Source organism: Gymnoscopelus microlampas, assembly GCF_963454915.1.
Source record: "Gymnoscopelus microlampas genome assembly, chromosome: 21".
NCBI classification, from domain to species: domain Eukaryota; kingdom Metazoa; phylum Chordata; class Actinopteri; order Myctophiformes; family Myctophidae; genus Gymnoscopelus; species Gymnoscopelus microlampas.
The window spans coordinates 42,519,247-42,538,117 of NC_139958.1; the positions used below are offsets into that span (position 1 = coordinate 42,519,247).

Genomic DNA, 18,871 nt, shown 5'->3' on the forward strand with positions numbered 1-18,871 from the left:
TTTCAATGTGGTCTCGAAGGTGCACAATCTCCTGGGTTTTCTTAACCTGTTCTGCTGGCATCTGGCTCTGTTTTGAGAGGAAGGCTGGGTGATACAGTTTACCTGTGATATACAGTCATCAATCAAAAATCCCTTGTCTGCCATCACAGCCATCTCTTCTGTCAGCATGCCTTGGAGGCCTGACTGCATAAACGGCTCTTTGTCACTGATGGAGCCAGCATACAGGTCTGAAATGAAGGTGACTGCTCCATGGCATGAGGTGCCGTCCCAATCAGGCCCTTCAGGGTGATATGAGACTGTAGTTTGAGAACAGTTCACTTTGCAGAGGCAGACTTTCTGGCTGTTGGCATCTCAGCTCTGTGCAGTTAACAATTACCAACCAAATCAAAGTAACATCAGAGATTATTTTTCGCACGTTTAAGTGATAACCAGTCAGAATGAGTAATCACAGTTCTCAGGTTTTAATAATGTCATAACTGAACTGGAGAGATACTTTCAACATTGACTGTGTCTCTCTCTGCTACTGCTCTGGGCATGCTGCTCACACAACATGTAGACTGCACTGCCCTCTACTGAAGCAGGGACTCTCACTATATATTGTATAACATTGTGTTGCAGATTAAACCTTTTCATAGATTTCATAGATAGCTTCATAGACTTGTTTGACAGCGATATCATCAGTGTTGTGTTAGTATGTTGGATGTATGTACATTGTGTAGCCTATATTCAGACATTTAAACACTTAAAATTGTCAACACTTAGAAAACTTGACCTTTCACTCTGTAGTTGGTCTGCTCTTTTCCCCCACTACACCAAACCTCTAACCGATCTACAAGATCACAACCTGCAAGGCGTTATAACTTGTGAGCTTACAAAGTAGATCTGCTATTTAAAAATAATATTTTTAGACTTGAAAACTTGTGAAATGGGACATCCTGTAATGAGTACTTTCTACTTTTGGTAGTAATTTTTGTATTTCTACATTGCAGTATTGATACTTTTAAGTAAAAAAAAAATGAAGTACTTTTTTCACCACTTTTGTCCTTTACATAAGTATTCCTACGCCAATTCAGGTGTGGTTGGTTCTACAGCAGTACTTTGATCAAATGACGGACAACGCGTACAGAGACAAAACTCAAATCAAAGAAGTGGGTGAAAATCTGTCTCCGTTCACCAAGACAACACTGTGGGACTCGCTAGCCCAGGGGTCTTCAACGTTTGCATGCCAAGGACCCCTTGGCTGAGAGTGAGATAAAGTAGGGACCCCGATTATATATTGTATAAGACATTTTTTTTTAGATTTCATAGGCAGCTTCATAGACTTGTTTCACAGAACTATCATGTTGGATTCATGTTAATGTGTATTTCCAGACATTTAACCATGCACTTAAAAAGTACTTAGTAAATCTGACCTTTCACTCTGTACTTAGTCTGCTCTTTTTTCCCCCTACATCAAACCACTTTAGCCAAAAATAGCAGATCTACAAGCTGCGAGGCATTGTGTGCTTGTAGATCTGCTATTTTTGGCTAAAGTTCTCCTTAGAATAGGGATGCTTGGGTTGAAGTGGATAATGCAGAAATCACACAAAGGTTTGGCGGACCCCCTGTAGTAACTCTGAGGACCCCCTAGGGGTCCCGGACCCCCTGTTGAAGACCTCTGCAGCTAACCTACTTCTTCCACCAGCCAGGTGTCAGTCATTAAAGGGTTAACAGCTACAGCACAAGGAGGAGTTCCTCAGTGACGGAAATCTAGTCAAACGAGAGTTAACAGTGAAAAGTTTGGTGGCAGCAACACACTCTCTACTAAACCTTTCAACACGACGTTTTACACAACTCTGACAACTTAAACACTGGTGAGTAATAAAGATAAAGATGTATTATTCATTGAGAGAGACCCGTTAGCCTAAGTGCCTGTGTTATTTTTTGACATTTCTGCCTAACTCTACCTTCTAAACACTGCTGCTTCATTTAGCCATGGTTCACATGACGCTCGTCTGTCACAAGCGTCATGGCGCTACTTGTTCCTGTTTTTTAAATGCTCTCCATTTACAGCCCCTACATCTACATGAACGTTCAAATTTAAAATATAACGTGTTTACCCCAAAGCCACGGATGTTACAAGTTAAAACGCCTGGGTCTAAGTACCCTTATCTTCCGTGTTGTTCAATAAAAAGCATTTTAATCCGATCGGTGGCCATTTTCTCAGAATTTTCTCCATATACGTTCAACTACGCGCCCCTATCGGTTGGGGGGTGTATTGCACTGTGATGCATCATAATTATGAGAAAATGGCCGCCAATCGGATTGAAATGCTTTGTATTGAACAATACGGAAGATACGGGTACTTAGACCTGGGCGCTTTAACTTGTAACATCCGTGGCTTTGGGGTCAGCACTTTATATTTAAAATTTGAACGTTTATGTAGATGTACGGGAGATGGAGACCATTCAAAAACAAGGAACTAGTGGTTCCATGACTGTCATAATATGACAGTCATGTTTCAGGACTACTGCAGTGCTTCATTGTGCCTGTTACTGTGCCTGTCACTTTCTGCCTGAGTCATTTGAAGTCAACTTTTTGACTTGAACAGAAATGATTTTGAATGTAACAAGCACTCTGATAGATTAGAATGAGAACATAGTAAGACAGGATATAAATAAAGGCAGATAAACATGACTTATGCAAAAATAGTTTTCTTTTCTCATGATTGCCTACTACGTCAACTAGAAGATCATTGGTTCACAAAGTGGGTTCCGGGGACCCCCAGGGGTCATTGAGGGGGCTCCAGGGGGTCACAGCAAAATATATTAAAACAGCATCACAATAATTTTAACCCCTTTATCCATTTATATGTTGGATATAAAAATAAACTAGCAGATATACAAGCTTACTTTGTGTCGCGCTGCGAGCTTGCACATGTGCTATTTTTGAACATTTTTGAAAGATCTAGAAAGTGTTTGAACATTTTTTGATACATTTGACCCCCATTTTAAATTGGGGATCCTTGGCACGAAAAAGTTTGAAAACCACTGAACTAGATAAGGCATATAGTGATTTTTCATTTAATCTTTCCTGAATACCTTAAAAATAAGACTTAGAAAATTATGCTGACTGCAGATCTCTGCCAGGCCTGGTTGACTATCCAGGTCCTGCAAATCATAGCCAATTGATCGGAAAGAATCTGAAAAATCATGCCGATTAGCTGCTCACAGAAACACAGAAACACAGACGGACAAGGGCAAAAACATGATTTCCGGCCAACTAAACTAAATTTGTTTCACTTTTATTCTCAGTGTGTAGAAATGGCGTCTGCCTGCAGTCTCCTGTCTGAAGAGCAGTTCCTGTGTTCTATCTGTCTGGATGTGTTCACTGATCCAATCAGCACTCCATGTGGACACAACTACTGCAAAACCTGCATCACAGATTACTGGGACACTAAGGATGTGTGTCAGTGTCCACTATGTAACAAAACCTTCTATAATAGACCAGAATTCTCTGTTAATAAGGTCTTCTCTGAGATGGCTGATCAGTTCAGGAAGTCAAAGCAGCTGAGACAAACTTCCAGCACAAACCAAGAACCTGCTAAACCAGACGAAGTCTCCTGTGACGTCTGTACTGAGACCAAACTCAAAGCCCTGAAGTCCTGCTTGGTGTGTCTGACCTCCTACTGTGAGACTCACCTGGAGCCTCATCAGAGACTCGCAGGGTTAAAACGACACAAACTAATCAACCCTGTAAAGAACCTGGAAAACTTTGTGTGTAAGAAACATGACAGACCTCTGGAGCTGTTCTGTAAGACTGACCTCATGTGTGTTTGTCAGTTCTGCACCGAGTCAGACCACAAGTTCCATCAAATTGTCTCTCTGGAAAAAGAATTTGATGAAAAGAAGGCTGAACTGGGAAAGACAGAGGCTGAAGTTCAGCAGATGATCCAGGAGAGACAAGTGAAGATTCAGGAGGTCAAACACTCAGTAGAGATCAGTAAGAAAGATGCAGACAGAGAGATAGCAGACAGTGTGCAGATCTTCACCGCTCTGATCAAATGTATTGAGAGAAGCCAGGCTGAGCTCAATGATGTCATTGATGTGATTGAAGAGAAGCAGAAAACAACAGAGAAACAGGCTGAAGGCTTCATCAAGGAGCTGCTACAAGAAATCACTGAATTAAAGAAGAGAAGCTCTGAGCTGAAGCAGCTCTCACACACTGAAGACCACCTCCACCTCCTCCAGAACTTCACATCCATCAACACCCCCCAACCCACCAAGGACTGGACAAAGGTCAATATCCATAAGTCTTCATATGTGGGGACTGTGAGGACAGCTGTGGCTCAGCTGGAGAAGACACTCAGTCAAGAGATGGAGAATAACCTGCGTGATGCTGAGCTGAGGAGGATCCAGCAATATGCAGTGGATGTAACTCTGGACCCTGATACAGCACACCGCAAACTCATCCTTTCTGAGGATGGAAAACAAGTTAGTCTTGGAAACATAAAAAAGAATCTCCCAAACAACAAAGAGAGATTCTCTAAATGTGTCAATGTCTTAGGAAAACAAAGCTTCTCCTCAGGAAGGTTTTACTGTGAGGTTCAGGTTAAAGGGAAGACTGCCTGGAGTTTAGGAGTGGCCAGAGAGTCCATCAAGAGGAAGGGAACGATCACAGCGGCCTCCAATAATGGTTACTGGAGTATAGGGTTGAGGAATGGAAATGAGTACAAGGCTCGTACTGACCCTAATGTCCTCCTCCCTGTCAAAGAGGAGGTCCAGAAAGTGGGAGTGTTTGTGGATTATGAGGAGGGTCTGGTCTCCTTCTATGATGTGGAGGCCAGAGTTCATCTCTACTCTTTCACTGGCTGCACCTTCACTGAGAAACTATATCCATACTTCAGTCCCAGGCTTAATACAGATGGTGAAAACTCTGCTCCTCTTATCATCTCTCCTGTCATTCACACAGATTAGACTAATCCTCAGCTTTACATGAAAAGGTTAGTTTTCATGTAAGAATCAAATGTGTGCATAGAAGGGTTCATTTACAGGTTTATTGTCCTAATGAAGAGATTGATGCTAGGTTTATTGTCAATACTACAATACTACAATACAATGACAATACTACTACTACACAGCATTTAATTGAAACGATGCAAAGATTTTGCAATGATTACGTTACTAATTGTCTCTAATATGTACTGTAGTTATGTTCTAAATTATAGAAGATGATAAATTGTGATTCTTCAAAAGAAATCAGCTATTGTAATTATTTGCAGATTTTTCTTTCTCAACGCAGAGTTGCATACATTCAGTTTGCGTAATTTTGGGGTTTTGGGTTATGTTGTCACGTTGATGAATGTATATTTTGGTGTACATCTAACTGTCTTGGATTTGATACAGAAGAAGAGTTCTATGTTTGAAACAACATATTATTTGGTGGTTTTACAATAAATATTCATGGGAGCATTATCCAGTGTGCAGACTGCATTTTTCTGTCTTTCACCTGTTCTTCTGTCCTGCACCTGGTATTTTATTGTTTGGATGTACAGTAGGCTAGATGTATTATTTTATATTCATGTATTATATTTATATTTGATGATGTTGATGTACAGTACATGTTTTTGTAAACTTTCTGCCCTGCCACAGGAGCATTGTCATTGGCTAGTCAGTAGTATACAGTAGATCAGTGGTTTGGGTCCCCAGATGATTAGCTTAATGTGCAACATTGTTTTCTCACTCAACAGTAAACAAACCAACATACAGTATAAGTGTATACAGGGTATATGCACATTTCTTAAGTTGTAATTTAATTACTTTTAAGACCTTTTCAATACCAAATTGTCAAATATTATGACGTGCGAATGTATTTCAGTTCAGTTTTGAATGCTAAATATGTGTTGATTTCTTCTCTCTCTATGATGCTTCAAGTCTGTCCAGCAATCCGGAAGAAAACTCAATCTTTATTTATAGTATAATAAGTAAGTCGGGAGAGGCTTATTGTCGGTATCAGCCGATAACGTCGGAGTCTGTGGAGTGCCACACCTACCATCAGCTCCCAGTTCTTGCCGCACAACTTGTCGCACCCAAGCCGTGCTACTCATACGCTTAGTTGGCAGTGCCCGGGATCAGACCCATGACCCATGACCCCATCTTAACCATATTTGATGGCTATCAGAAGAGACAACAGAAGAGTTTTTCGAGCCGTGGCTGCTTTTTTGGGCATCCCAAGTTGTTGGAAGCAAATGTGTTTCTGCGATGAAGTGGATTAGAAGTAAAAACGATCTAAACATGTTTTTATGCTTCCCATCAGGGACACTGGGATATTGTTTTTATAAAGAAATTGGGCTTCTTCCTTACTTCCTTCTCAGGTGTTACCAATTCTAATGAAGGCTCTGTTCCATTCTGGTCAAACAGAGTCAGGGTGCTGATATAGACGGGTTTCCTGTTAGTAAACATGAGAGGAATATGACCGCGCAGAGGAGGGGGAAGCCTATGGGTGCGTTTGGAAATTACGCACCGGAGCACACTCGCCTATTAGTTTGTATTGGCCAGTGCGCTCACTGCCGCTCAGGGCTGTATTTTCGAACGCGCCTTTCACCCGGGCATGCGCAGATTGCGCATTCTGCTCTGTGATGACGTCGCGCGGAAATCCGTCTATAGTGCACGTTGGCTCTAGGAAACACTCTGCTACACCAGTGGGTCTCAAAGTGTGGCCCAGGGACCCTCATGGTTCCTTGCGGGGTGTCATAGCAAACCCCAACAATGGTTTCTGGACTATATGGTTGAGGAATGGAAATGAGTACAGGGCTCTTGCTGGCCCTTCTGTCCTCCTCCCTGTCAGAGAGGAGCTCCAGAAAGTGGGAGTGTTTGTGGATTATGAGGAGGGTCTGGTCTCCTTTTATGATGTGGAGACCAGAGTTCATCTCTACTCTTTCACTGGCTGCACCTTCACTGAGAAACTATATCCATTCTTCAGTCCCAGTCTTAATTATAGTGGAAAGAACTCAGCTTCTCTGATCATCTCTCCTGTCAATCACACAGATTAGATTGATCCTCAGCTTGACATGAAAAGGTTTTCATATAAGAAACAAATGTGATAGAAGGGTTCATTTACAGGTTTGTCCTAATGAAGTGAGGTTTATTGTGATTCAAGCTATTGAACTCTAACACATGTATTCTATTGAAATACATCAAGAACTTAATTTTACATGTCTGAATTACAACCAAAGACTATTATGGTAAATTGAGTGCTTAATTTGATTAAGTATTTAGCATACATCCATTTCTGTGAGACTGTAGAATTGTGCATATGTCTTTGATAAAAGCAAGTATATTTAATGGCATTCAGGTTTAAGTAAAACTTTATATTTGTGTTTATTAATGTGCAGGATTCATATCTATCAGGAACTAAACATTTAATTGTCAATACTACTACTACACAACATTTAATTGAAACTATTTAAAGATTTTGCAATGATTACGCTATTAATTGTCTCTATTATGTACTGTAGTTATTATGTTCTCAATTATAGAAGATGGAAATTGTGATTCTTCAAAAGAAATCAGCTTTTGTAATTATTTGCAGATTTTTTTTCTCAACGCAGAGTTGCATACATTCAGTGAATGAATGTATATTTTGGTGTACATCTAATGAGGAAGTGTGCCAAAATGTTTTGCCAGTCTTGGATTTGATACAGAAGAAGAGTTCTATGTTTGAAACAACATAGTATTTGGTGGTTTTACAATAAATATTCATGGGAGCATTATCCAGTGTGCAGACTCTATTTTACTGTCTTTCACCTGTTCTTCTGTCCTGCACCTGGTGTTTTATTGTTTGGATGTGCAGTAGACTATATGGATTATTGTATATGAATGTATTATATTTATATTTGATCATTTTAATGTACAATACATGTTTTTGTAAACTTTCTGCCCTGCCACAGGAGCATTGTCATTGGCTAGTCAGTAGCATACAGTAGATCAGTGGTTCGGGTCGGGACCCCCAGATGATTAGCTTTATGTGCAACATTGTTTTCTCACTCAACAGTAAACAAACCAACATACATACAGTATAAGTGTATACAGTGTATCTGCACACTTATAAAGTTACAATTTATTGACTCTTAAGACCTTTTTAATACCTAATTGTCAAATATTATGTAGGAAAGAGGCAAACTACTTGGGGATGCTGAGGCGTTCCCAGGCCAGCATGGTGATATTATCTCTCTCTCCCCCCATCTGGTCCTTGGTCTGCCAGGGGGTCTCCTCCCAGTGGCACGTGCACCAAGAACCTCCCTGGAGACGCCCGGGAGGCATCCGTACAAGATGCCTGAACCACCTTAACTGGCTCCTTTCAACAATATGATGTACATACAAATATAGACACCAAGTAACAGGTTTGAAATCTATCTGATCTATGACAGAGAAGGAAGAGGCCTACAGTACTGAAACTATTCCCATGTGAATGTATTTCAGTTCAGTGTGAAATTGAATGCTAAATATGTGTTGATTTCTTCTTTCTCCGTGATGCTGTGATGTCCACCAATGCGGAAGAAAACTCAATCTTTCCTTATAGTATAAGGAATGAATGAATTATTGAGTTTTCGTAGAAGGCTTACATCGTATTGATCCAATTCAGAGACATAAAATAATATAATAAAATGCCAGATAATATTTGAATTTCATGGATGGCCTCAATGAGATATTAAGAACATTAATACAGCATACAAAAAATACACACACACAATGCAATCATTTATTTATTTCCACATAATAGTAATCCCAAATTGTTGGAAGCCTCTTAGGGGCAAATTTGTCTCTGAGATTAAGTAGATTAGAAGTAAAAAATGATCACAATATTTTACTTCAGTATAGCACTTAATTTCTACCATTAATTTCCACAACAACTTTACATGACAAATGCACATGTTGGACCTGTATGGGTCCATTTGGTTCCATTTGTACACTTGAGTTATGGGGGTCCTTGAAATTAAAAGGTTTGAGAGTCAGTGTGCTACAGAGCCTTCATTAGTATCATTGGTAAAACCTGTGAAGGAAGTAAGGAAGAGGCCCAATTTCTTTTCAGTGTCTGCTGTGTATAGAGCCTATTGGTCTTTCAATGTGGTCTCGAAGGTGCACAATCTCCTGGGTTTTCTTAACCTGTTCTGCTGGCATCTGGCTCTGTTTTGAGAGGAAGGGTGGGTGATACAGTTTACCTGTGATATACAGTCATCAATCAAAAATCCCTTGTCTGCCATCACAGCCATCTCTTCTGTCAGCATGCCTTGGAGGCCTGACTGCTTAAACGGCTCTTTGTCACTGATGGAGCCAGCATACAGGTCTGAAATGAAGGTGACTGCTCCATGGCATGAGGTGCCGTCCCAATCAGGCCCTTCAGGGTGATATGAGACTGTAGTTTGAGAACAGTTCACTTTGCAGAGGCAGACTTTCTGGCTGTTGGCATCTCAGCTGTGTGCAGTTAACAATTACCAACCAAATCAAAGTAACATCAGAGATTATTTTTCACACGTTTAAGTGATAACCAGTCAGAATGAGTAATCACAGTTCTCAGGTTTTAATAATGTCATAACTGAACTGGAGAGATACTTTCAACATTGACTGTGTCTCTCTGCTACTGCTCTGGGCATGCTGCTCACACAACATGTAGACTGCACTGCCCTCTACTGACCACTGGCAGTATAAACTAGCCCAGGGGTCTTCAACGTTTTTCAGGCCAAGGACCCCTTATTAGCTGAAAGGTGAAGCAGGGACTCTCACTATATATTGTATAACATTGTGTTGCAGATTAAACCTTTTCATAGATTTCATAGATAGCTTCATAGACTTGTTTGACAGCGATATCATCAGTGTTGTGTTAGTATGTTGGATGTATGTACATTGTGTAGCCTATATTCAGACATTTAAACACTTAAAATTGTCAACACTTAGAAAACTTGACCTTTCACTCTGTAGTTGGTCTGCTCTTTTCCCCCGCTACACCAAACCTCTAACCGATCTACAAGATCACAACCTGCAAGGCGTTATAACTTGTGAGCTTACAAAGTAGATCTGCTATTTAAAAAATCACACCCAGTGTGAAGTGGGCGGTGTGTGGCCATCACAACATGTGTCATGTGTTTCGCTAGCCAATCACAGTCCTGAATTTGCAAAGTCAGCCAATCACATTACAGTTAGTGGTGATGACACTAGCTGTAACGTGATTGGCTGACTTTGCAAAAGTATCGATTTGCATTAACAATGGAAGGGTTAGGGGGTATACAAATCTTTTGGTCGGTGTCCAAAACTCACTTATAGGGGGCGGCTACACCGCCCCAAAAATTTTTTTTTGGGCTATACATTTGAAAACTTGTGAAATGGGACATCCTGTAATGAGTACTTTCTACTTTTGGTAGTCATTTTTGTATTTCTACATTGCAGTATTGATACTTTTAAGTCAAAACAAAATCAAGTACTTTTTTCACCACACATCCTTTACATAAGTATTCCTACGCCAATTCAGGTGTGGTTGGTTCTACAGCAGTACTTTGATCAAATGACGGACAACGCGTACAGAGACAAAACTCATATCAAAGAAGTGGGTGAAAATCTGTCTCCGTTCACCAAGACACCCAACACTGTGCGACTCGCTAGCCCAGGGGTCTTCAACGTTTTCATGCCAAGGACCCCTTGGCTGAGAGTGAGATAAAGTAGGGACCCCGATTATATATTGTATAAGATATTTTTTTTTAGATTTCATAGGCAGCTTCATAGACTTGTTTCACAGAACTATCATGTTGGATTCATGTTAATGTGTATTTCCAGACATTTAACCATGCACTTAAAAAATACTTAGTAAATCTGACCTTTCACTCTGTACTTAGTCTGCTCTTTTTTCCCCCCTACATCAAACCGCTTTAGCCAAAAATAGCAGATCTACAAGCTGCTTGTAGATCTGCTATTTTTGGCTAAAGTTCTCCTTAGAATAGGGATGCTTGGGTTGAAGTGGATAATGCAGAAATCACACAAAGGTTTGGCGGACCCCCTGTAGTAACTCTGAGGACCCCCTGTTGAAGACCTCTGCGCTAGCCTACTTCTACCACCAGGTGTCAGTCAGTAAACGGTTAACAGCTACAGCACAAGGAGGAGTTCCTCAGTGACGGAAATCTAGCCAAACGAAAGTTAACAGTGAAAAGTTTGGTGGCAGCAACCTACTAAACCTTTCAAACACGACGTTTTACACAACTCTCACTCTGACAACTTAAACACTGGTGAGTAATAAAGATAATGATGTATTATTCATTAAGAGAGACCCGTTAGCCTCATAGCATAATTGCCTATGTTATTTTTTGACATTTCTGCCTAACTCTACCTTCCTAACACTGCTGCTTCATTTAGACATGGTTCACATGACGCTCGTCTGTCGCAAGCGTCATGGCGCTACTTGTTCCTGGTTTTTAAATGGTCTCCATTTACAGCCCGTACATCTACATAAACGTTCAGGTTTAAAATATAAAGTGCTGACCCCAAAGCCACGGATGTTACAAGTTAAACCGCCTGTGTCTAAGTACCTTTATATTCCTTATTGTTCAATAAAAAACATTTTAATCCGATCTGTGGCCATTTTCTCAGACTTTTCTCCATATACGTTCAACTACGCGCCCCTATCGGTTGGGAGGTGTATTGCACTCTGATGCATTATAACTATGAGAAAATGGCTGCCAATTGGATTAAAATGCTTTTTATTGAACAATGCGGAAGATACGGGTCCTTGGACCCCGGCGCTTTAACTTGTAACATCCGTGGCTTTGGGGTCAGCACTTTATATTTAAAATGTGAACGTTTATGTAGATGTGCTGGAGATGGAAACCATTCAAAAACAAGGAACTAGTGGTTCCATGACTGTCATGATATGACAGTCATGTTTCAGGGCTACGGCAGTGCTTCATTGTGCCTATTACATTCCAAAGTCACTTTCTGCCTGAGTCATTTTAAGTCAACGTTTTGACTTGAACAGAAATTATTTTTAATGTAACAAGCACTCTGATAGATTAGAATGAGAACATAGTAGACAGGATGTAAATAAAGGCAGATAAACATGACTTATGCAAAGATAGTTCTGCCTAATAAGTCAACTAGAAGATCATTGGTTTACAAAGTGGGTTCCGGGGACCCCCAGGGGTCATTGAGGGGGTTCCAGGGGGTCCCCAGCAAAATATGTTAATACAGCATCACAATCATTTTAACCCATTTATCCATTTATATGTTGGATATAAAAAAAAATAGCAGATATACAAGCTTACTTTGTGTCATGCTGCGAGCTTGCACATGTGCTATTTTTTTTTTTTTTTTTTTTGAAAGATCTAGAAAGTGTTTGAACATGTTTTAATACATTTGACCCCCATTTTAAATTGGGGATCCTTGGCACGAAAAAGTTTGAAAACCACTGAACTAGATGAGGCATGCTCGTGATTTTTCATTTCTTCTTTCCTGAGAACCTTAAAAATATGACTTGGAAAATTATGCTGACTGCAGATCTCTGCCAGGACTGGTTGACTATTCAGGTCCGGCAAATCACAGCCAATTGATCGGAAAGGAATCTGAAAAATCTGACAGATCCATCTCAATCCCATGATGTGTACCAGTTACAATGTACAGTCTAAAAAGGAAGTGGCCTATAGTGCCACCATGGAGCTAATTTGAAAAGTTTGGGGTGGAGGTACTTCCTTGGCCTACTGGGAGTGTGTGAGCAAAGTTTCACGCCGATTAGTCCAGCGGTGCCGGAGATTAGCTGCTCACAGACGGACAAGGGCAAAAACATAATTTCTAGCCAACTAAACTAAATTTGTTTCACTTTTATTCTCAGTGTGTAGAAATGGCGTCTGCCTGCAGTCTCCTGTCTGAAGAGCAGTTCCTGTGTTCTATCTGTCTGGATGTGTTCACTGATCCAATCACCACTCCATGTGGACACAACTACTGCAACACCTGCATCACACATTACTGGGACACTAAGGATGTGTGTCAGTGTCCACTATGTAACAAAACCTTCTATACGAGACCAGAATTCTCTGTCAATAAGGTCTTCTCTGAGATGGCTGATCAGTTCAGGAAGTCAAAGCAGATGAGACAAAATTGCAGCACAAACCCAGAACCTGCTAAACCAGATGATGTCTCCTGTGACGTCTGTACTGAGACCAAACACAAAGCCCTGAAGTCCTGCTTGGTGTGTTTGATCTCCTACTGTGAGACTCACCTGGAGCCTCATCAAAGACTTGCAGGGTTAAAACGACACAAACTAATCGACCCTGTAAAGAACCTTATCTGTGAGAAACATGACAGCCCTCTGGAGCTGTTCTGTAAGACTGACCACACGTGTGTTTGTCAGTTCTGCACTGAGTCAGACCACAAGTTACATCAAATTGTCTCTCTGGAAAAAGAATTTGAAGAAAAGAAGGCTGAGCTTGGAAAGACAGAGGCTGAAGTTCAGCAGATGATCCAGGAGAGACATGTGAAGATTCAGGAGGTCCAACACTCAGTAGAGCTCAGTAAGAAAGATGCAGACAGAGAGAAAGCAGACAGTGTGCAGATCTTCACTGCTCTGATCAGTTGTATTGAGAGAAGCCAGGCTGAGCTCATTGATGTGATTGAAGAGAAGCAGAAAACAACAGAGAAACAGGCTGAAGGCTTCATCAAGGAGCTGCAACAAGAAATCACTGAGTTAAAGAAGAGAAGCTCTGAGCTGAAGCAGCTCTCTCACACTGAAGACCACCTCCACCTCCTCCAGAACATCACATCCATCAACACCCCTCCACCCACCAAGGACTGGACAAAGGTCAATGTCCATCAGTCTTCATATGTGGGGACTGTGAGGACAGCTGTGGCTCAGCTGGAGAAGACACTCAGTCAAGAGATGGAGAAGAACCTGTGTGATGCTGAGCTGAGGAGGATCCAGCAATATGCAGTGGATGTAACTCTGGACCCTGATACAGCACACTGTGAACTCATCCTGTCTGAGGATGGAAAACAAGTGAGCCATGGAAAAATAAAAAAGAATCTCCCAGACAACATAGAGAGATTCTCTCAATGTGCCGATGTCTTAGGAAAACAAAGCTTCTCCTCAGGAAGGTTTTACTATGAGGTTCAGGTTAAAGGGAATACTGAGTGGGATTTAGGAGTGGTCAGAGAGTCCATCAACAGGAAGGGATCGATCACAGCGACCCCCAACAATGGTTACTGGTCTATAATGTTGAGGAATGGAAATGAGTACACGGCTCGTTCTGACCGTGCTGTCCTCCTCCCTGTCAGAGAGGAGGTCCAGAAAGTGGGAGTGTTTGTGGATTATAAGGAGGGTCTGGTCTCCTTTTATGATGTGGAGACCAGAGTTCATCTCTACTCTTTCACTGGCTGCACCTTCACTGAGAAACTATATCCATACTTCAGTCCTAGTCTTAATTATAATGGAAAGAACTCTGCTCCTCTGATCATCTCTCCTGTCAATCATACAGATTAGACTAACCCTTGGCTTTACATGAAAGGTTAGTTTTCATTTAAGAATCAAATGTGCGTATAGAACTTATTTTTAACTCTATGGTATAGAACTAAGGGTTCATTTACAGGTGTATTGTCCTAATGAAGAGATTGATGAGAGGTTTATTGTCAGTCAAGCTCAGTTGAACTTTAACACATGTATTCTATTGAAGAACTTAACTTTACATGTCTGAATTACAACCAAAGTGGTAAACTGAGTTCTTAATTTAGATATTTACTATTTAGCATACATCCCTTTCTGTAGAATTGTGCATATGTCTTTGGTACAAGTAAGTATACTTAATGGCATTCAGGTTTAAGTTAAACTTGCCATTTTTGTTTATTAATGTGCAGGATTCATGATATCTATCAGGAATAAAACAACATTTAATTGTCAATACTACTACAACACAGCATTTAATTGAAACTATGCAAAGATTACGTTATTAATTGTCTCTATTATGTACTGTAGTTATGTTCTCAATTATAGAAGATGGAAATTGTGATTCTTCTAAATAAATCAGCTATTGTAATTATTTGCAGATTTCTTTTCTCAACGCAGAGTTGCATACATTCAGTTTGCGTAATTTTGGGGTTTTGGGTTATGTTGATGAATGTATATTTGGTTGTACATCTAACTGTCTTGGATTTGCTACAGAAGAAGAGTTCTATGTTTGAAACAACATATTATTTGGTGGTTTTACAATAAATATTCATGGGGCATTATCCAGTGTGCAGACTGCATTTTTCTGTCTGTCACCTGTTCTTCTGTTCTGCACCTGGGATTTTATTGTTTGGATGTGCAGTAGGCTAGATGTATTATTTTATGTTCATGTATTATATTTATATTTGATCATTTTGATGTACAGTACATGTTTTTGTAAACTTTCTGCCCTGCCACAGGAATATTGTCATTGGCTAGTCAGTAGTATACAGTAGAGTGGTTTGAGGGGAGTCCCCAAATTATTTTGGGGGGTCCCCAGATGATTAGCTTAATGTGCATCATTGTTTTATCACTCAACAGTAAACAAACCAACATACAGTATTAGTGTAATACAGGGTATCTGCACATTTCTAAAGTTAACATTTATGACTTTTAAGACCTTTTTAATACCAAATTGTCAAATATTATGTAGGAAAGAGGCAAACATTGTGAAAATAGCTAAACTACAAGCTCACATAGATCAGTTATTTTCACAATATTTATCTGTGGAACCGAGTCAAACTAAATGTAAAAGAGCTTGTCAGGGTGGGTGGTCCCCAGTTCAAATATGATTATTTTGGGGGGTTGCGGCCTGAAAAGTTTGGGAACCCTTGCAGTAGATCCCATAAGCCAGACAGTGAAGGCGGCTGATTGGCTTGTTAGAATCCCTTACCTCGGCCACGTTAACTACTTTATCCTAGGGGATCCTGAGGCGTTCCCAGGCCAGCATGGATATATTATCTCTCTCTCCCCCCCATCTGGTCCTTGGTCTGCCAGGGGGTCTCCTGCCAGTGGGACGTGCACCAAGAACCTCTCTTGGGAGACGCCCGGGAGGCATCCGTACAAGATGCCTGAACCACCTTAACTGGCTCCTTTCAACAATATGATGTACATACAAATACAGACACCAATTAACAGGTTTGAAATCTATCTATCTAATCTATGACAGAGAAGGAAGAGGCCTACAGTACTGAAACTATTCCCATGTGAATGTAATTCAGTTCAGTGTGAATGCTAAATATGTGTTGATTTCTTGTTTCTCTGTGATGCTGCGATGTCCACCAATGCGGAAGAAAACTCAATCTTTCCTTATAGTATAAGGAATGAATGACTGAATAATTGAGTTTTCGTAGAAGGCTTACATCGTATTGATCCAATTCAGAGACATAAAATAATATAATAAAATGCCAGATAATATTAGAATTTCATGGGTGGCCTCAATGAGATATTAAGAACATTAATACAACATACAAAAAAGACACACACACACAATGTAATAATTTATTTATTTCCACATAATAGTAATCCCAAGTTGTTGGAAGCCTCTTAGGGGCAAATTTGTCTCTGAGATGAAGTAGATTAGAAGTAAAAAAGTATCACAACATTTTAAGTATAGCACTTAATTTCTACCATTAATTTCCATTACATGACAAATGCACATGTTGGACCTGTAAGGGTCCATTTGGTTCCATTTGTACACTTGAGTTATGGGGGTCCTTGAAATTAAAAGGTTTGAGAGCCACTGTGCTACAGAGCCTTCATTAGTATCATCGGTAAAACCTGTGAAGGAAGTAAGGAAGAGGCCCAATTTCTTTTCTTTTCAATATGTCTGCTGTGCATAGAGCCTATTGGTCTTTCAATGTGGTCTCGAAGGTGCACAATCTCCTGGGTTTTCTTAACCTGTTCTGCTGGCATCTGGCTCTGCTTTGAGAGGAATGGTGGGTGATACAGTTTACCTGTGATATACAGTCATCAATCAAAAATCCCTTGTCTGCGATCACAGCCATATCTTCTGTCAGACAGCATGTCTTGGAGGCCTGACAGCTTAAACAGCTCTTTGTCACTGATGGAGCCAGCATACTGGTCTGAAATTAAGGTGACATGAAGCTCCATGAGGAGCCGTCCCAATCAGGCCCTTCAGGGTGATATGAGACTGTAGTTTGAGAACAGTTCACTTTGCAGAGGCAGACTTTCTGGATGTTGGCATCTCAGCTGTGTGCAGTTAACAATTACCAACCAAATCAAAGTAACATCAGAGATTATTTTTCACACGTTTTGATTGATTGATTGATTGATTGATTGATTGATGTACTTTATTTAGTAAGATATGAGAACAGTACATGGCAGTACATAACAGTACATGGAAGTACAAATTCGCAATACAAGGTCTACTAAACTGGATAGCTCAGTTAAGCACGTAGCTTGTTTAAGATGAGATCCCCATGCACACAAATCATGTTGACATATAAGAGACAGACAGTTTAAGTGATAACCAGTCAGAATGAGTAATCACAGTTCTCAGGTTTTAATAATGTCATAACTGAACTGGAGAAATACTTTCAACATTGACTGTGTCTCTCTGCTACTGATCTGGGCATGCTGCTCACACAACATGTAGACTGCACTGCCCTCTACTGACCACTGGCAGTATAAACTAGCCCAGTGGTCTATTGTATAACATTGTGTTGCAGATTAAACCTTTTCATAGATTTCATAGATAGCTTCATAGACTTATTTGACAGCACTATCATCAGTGTTGTGTAAATCATGTTTTGTTAGTATGTTGGATGCATTCAGACATTTAAACACTTAAAATTGTCAACACTTAGAAAACCTGACCTTTTACTCTGTAGTTGGTCCGCTCTTTTCCCCCGCTACACCAAACCTCTAGCCGATCTACAAGATCACAACCTGCAAGGCGTTGTAACTTGTGAGCTTACAAAGTAGATCTGCTATTTAAAAATAATATTTTTAGACTATACATTTGAAACTTGTGAAATGGCACATACTGTAATGAGTACTTTCTACTTTTGGTAGTTTAAGTAATTTTTGTATTTCTACATTGCAGTATTGATACTTTTAAGTAAAAAGCTAGCCCAGGGGTCTTCAACGTTTTCATGCCAAGGACCCCTTGGCTGAGAGTGAGATAAAGTAGGGACCTCGATACATTGTATAAGATATATTTATTTTTTCATAGATTTCATAGGCAGCTTCATAGACTTGTTTCACAGCACTATCATGTTGGATTCATGTTTACGTGTATTTCCAGACATTTAACCATGCACTTAAACAATACTTAGTAAACCTGACCTTTCACTCTGTACTTAGTCTGCTCTTTTTTCCCCCCTACATCAAACCACTTTAGCCAAAAAATAGCAGATCTACAAGTGCACATGCGCTTGTAGATCTGCTATTTTTGGCAAAAGTTCTCCTTAGAATAGGGATGCTTGGTTGAATGCAGAAATCACACAAAGATTTGGCGGACCCCCTGTAGTAACTCTGAGGACCCCCTAGGGGTCCCGGACCCCCTGTTGAAGACCTCTGCGCTAGCCTACTTCTTCCACCAGCCAGGTGTCAGTCAGTAAAGGGTTAACAGCTACAGCACAAGGAGGAGTTCCTCAGTGACGGAAATCTAGTCAAACGAAAATTAACGGTGAAAAGTTTGGTGTCAGCAACACACTCTCTACTAAACCTTGGCTTTCAAACACGACGTTTTACACAACTCTGACATCTTAAACACTGGTGAGTAATAAAGATAAAGATGTATTATTCATTAAGAGAGACCCGTTAGCCTCATTGCATAATTGCCTATGTTATTTTTTGACATTTTATGCCTAACTCTACCTTCCTAACACTGCTGCTTCATTTAGCCATGGTTCAC

At 40.3% G+C, this 18,871-nt stretch overlaps 1 protein-coding gene across 1 annotated transcript; it reads left to right on the forward strand.

Moving 5' to 3' along the window:
- Window positions 1-1,737: 1,737 nt before the first annotated feature.
- Window positions 1,738-14,493, forward strand: LOC311038016 (uncharacterized protein). The gene is made up of 4 exons (XM_084047312.1): window positions 1,738-1,853; window positions 3,294-4,683; window positions 6,735-7,018; window positions 12,847-14,493. Exons 2-4 carry the CDS (start codon window positions 3,303-3,305, stop codon window positions 14,488-14,490), a joined length of 3,309 nt encoding a protein of 1,102 aa, XP_083903438.1. The 5' UTR covers window positions 1,738-1,853; window positions 3,294-3,302; the 3' UTR covers window positions 14,491-14,493.
- Window positions 14,494-18,871: the final 4,378 nt, after the last annotated feature.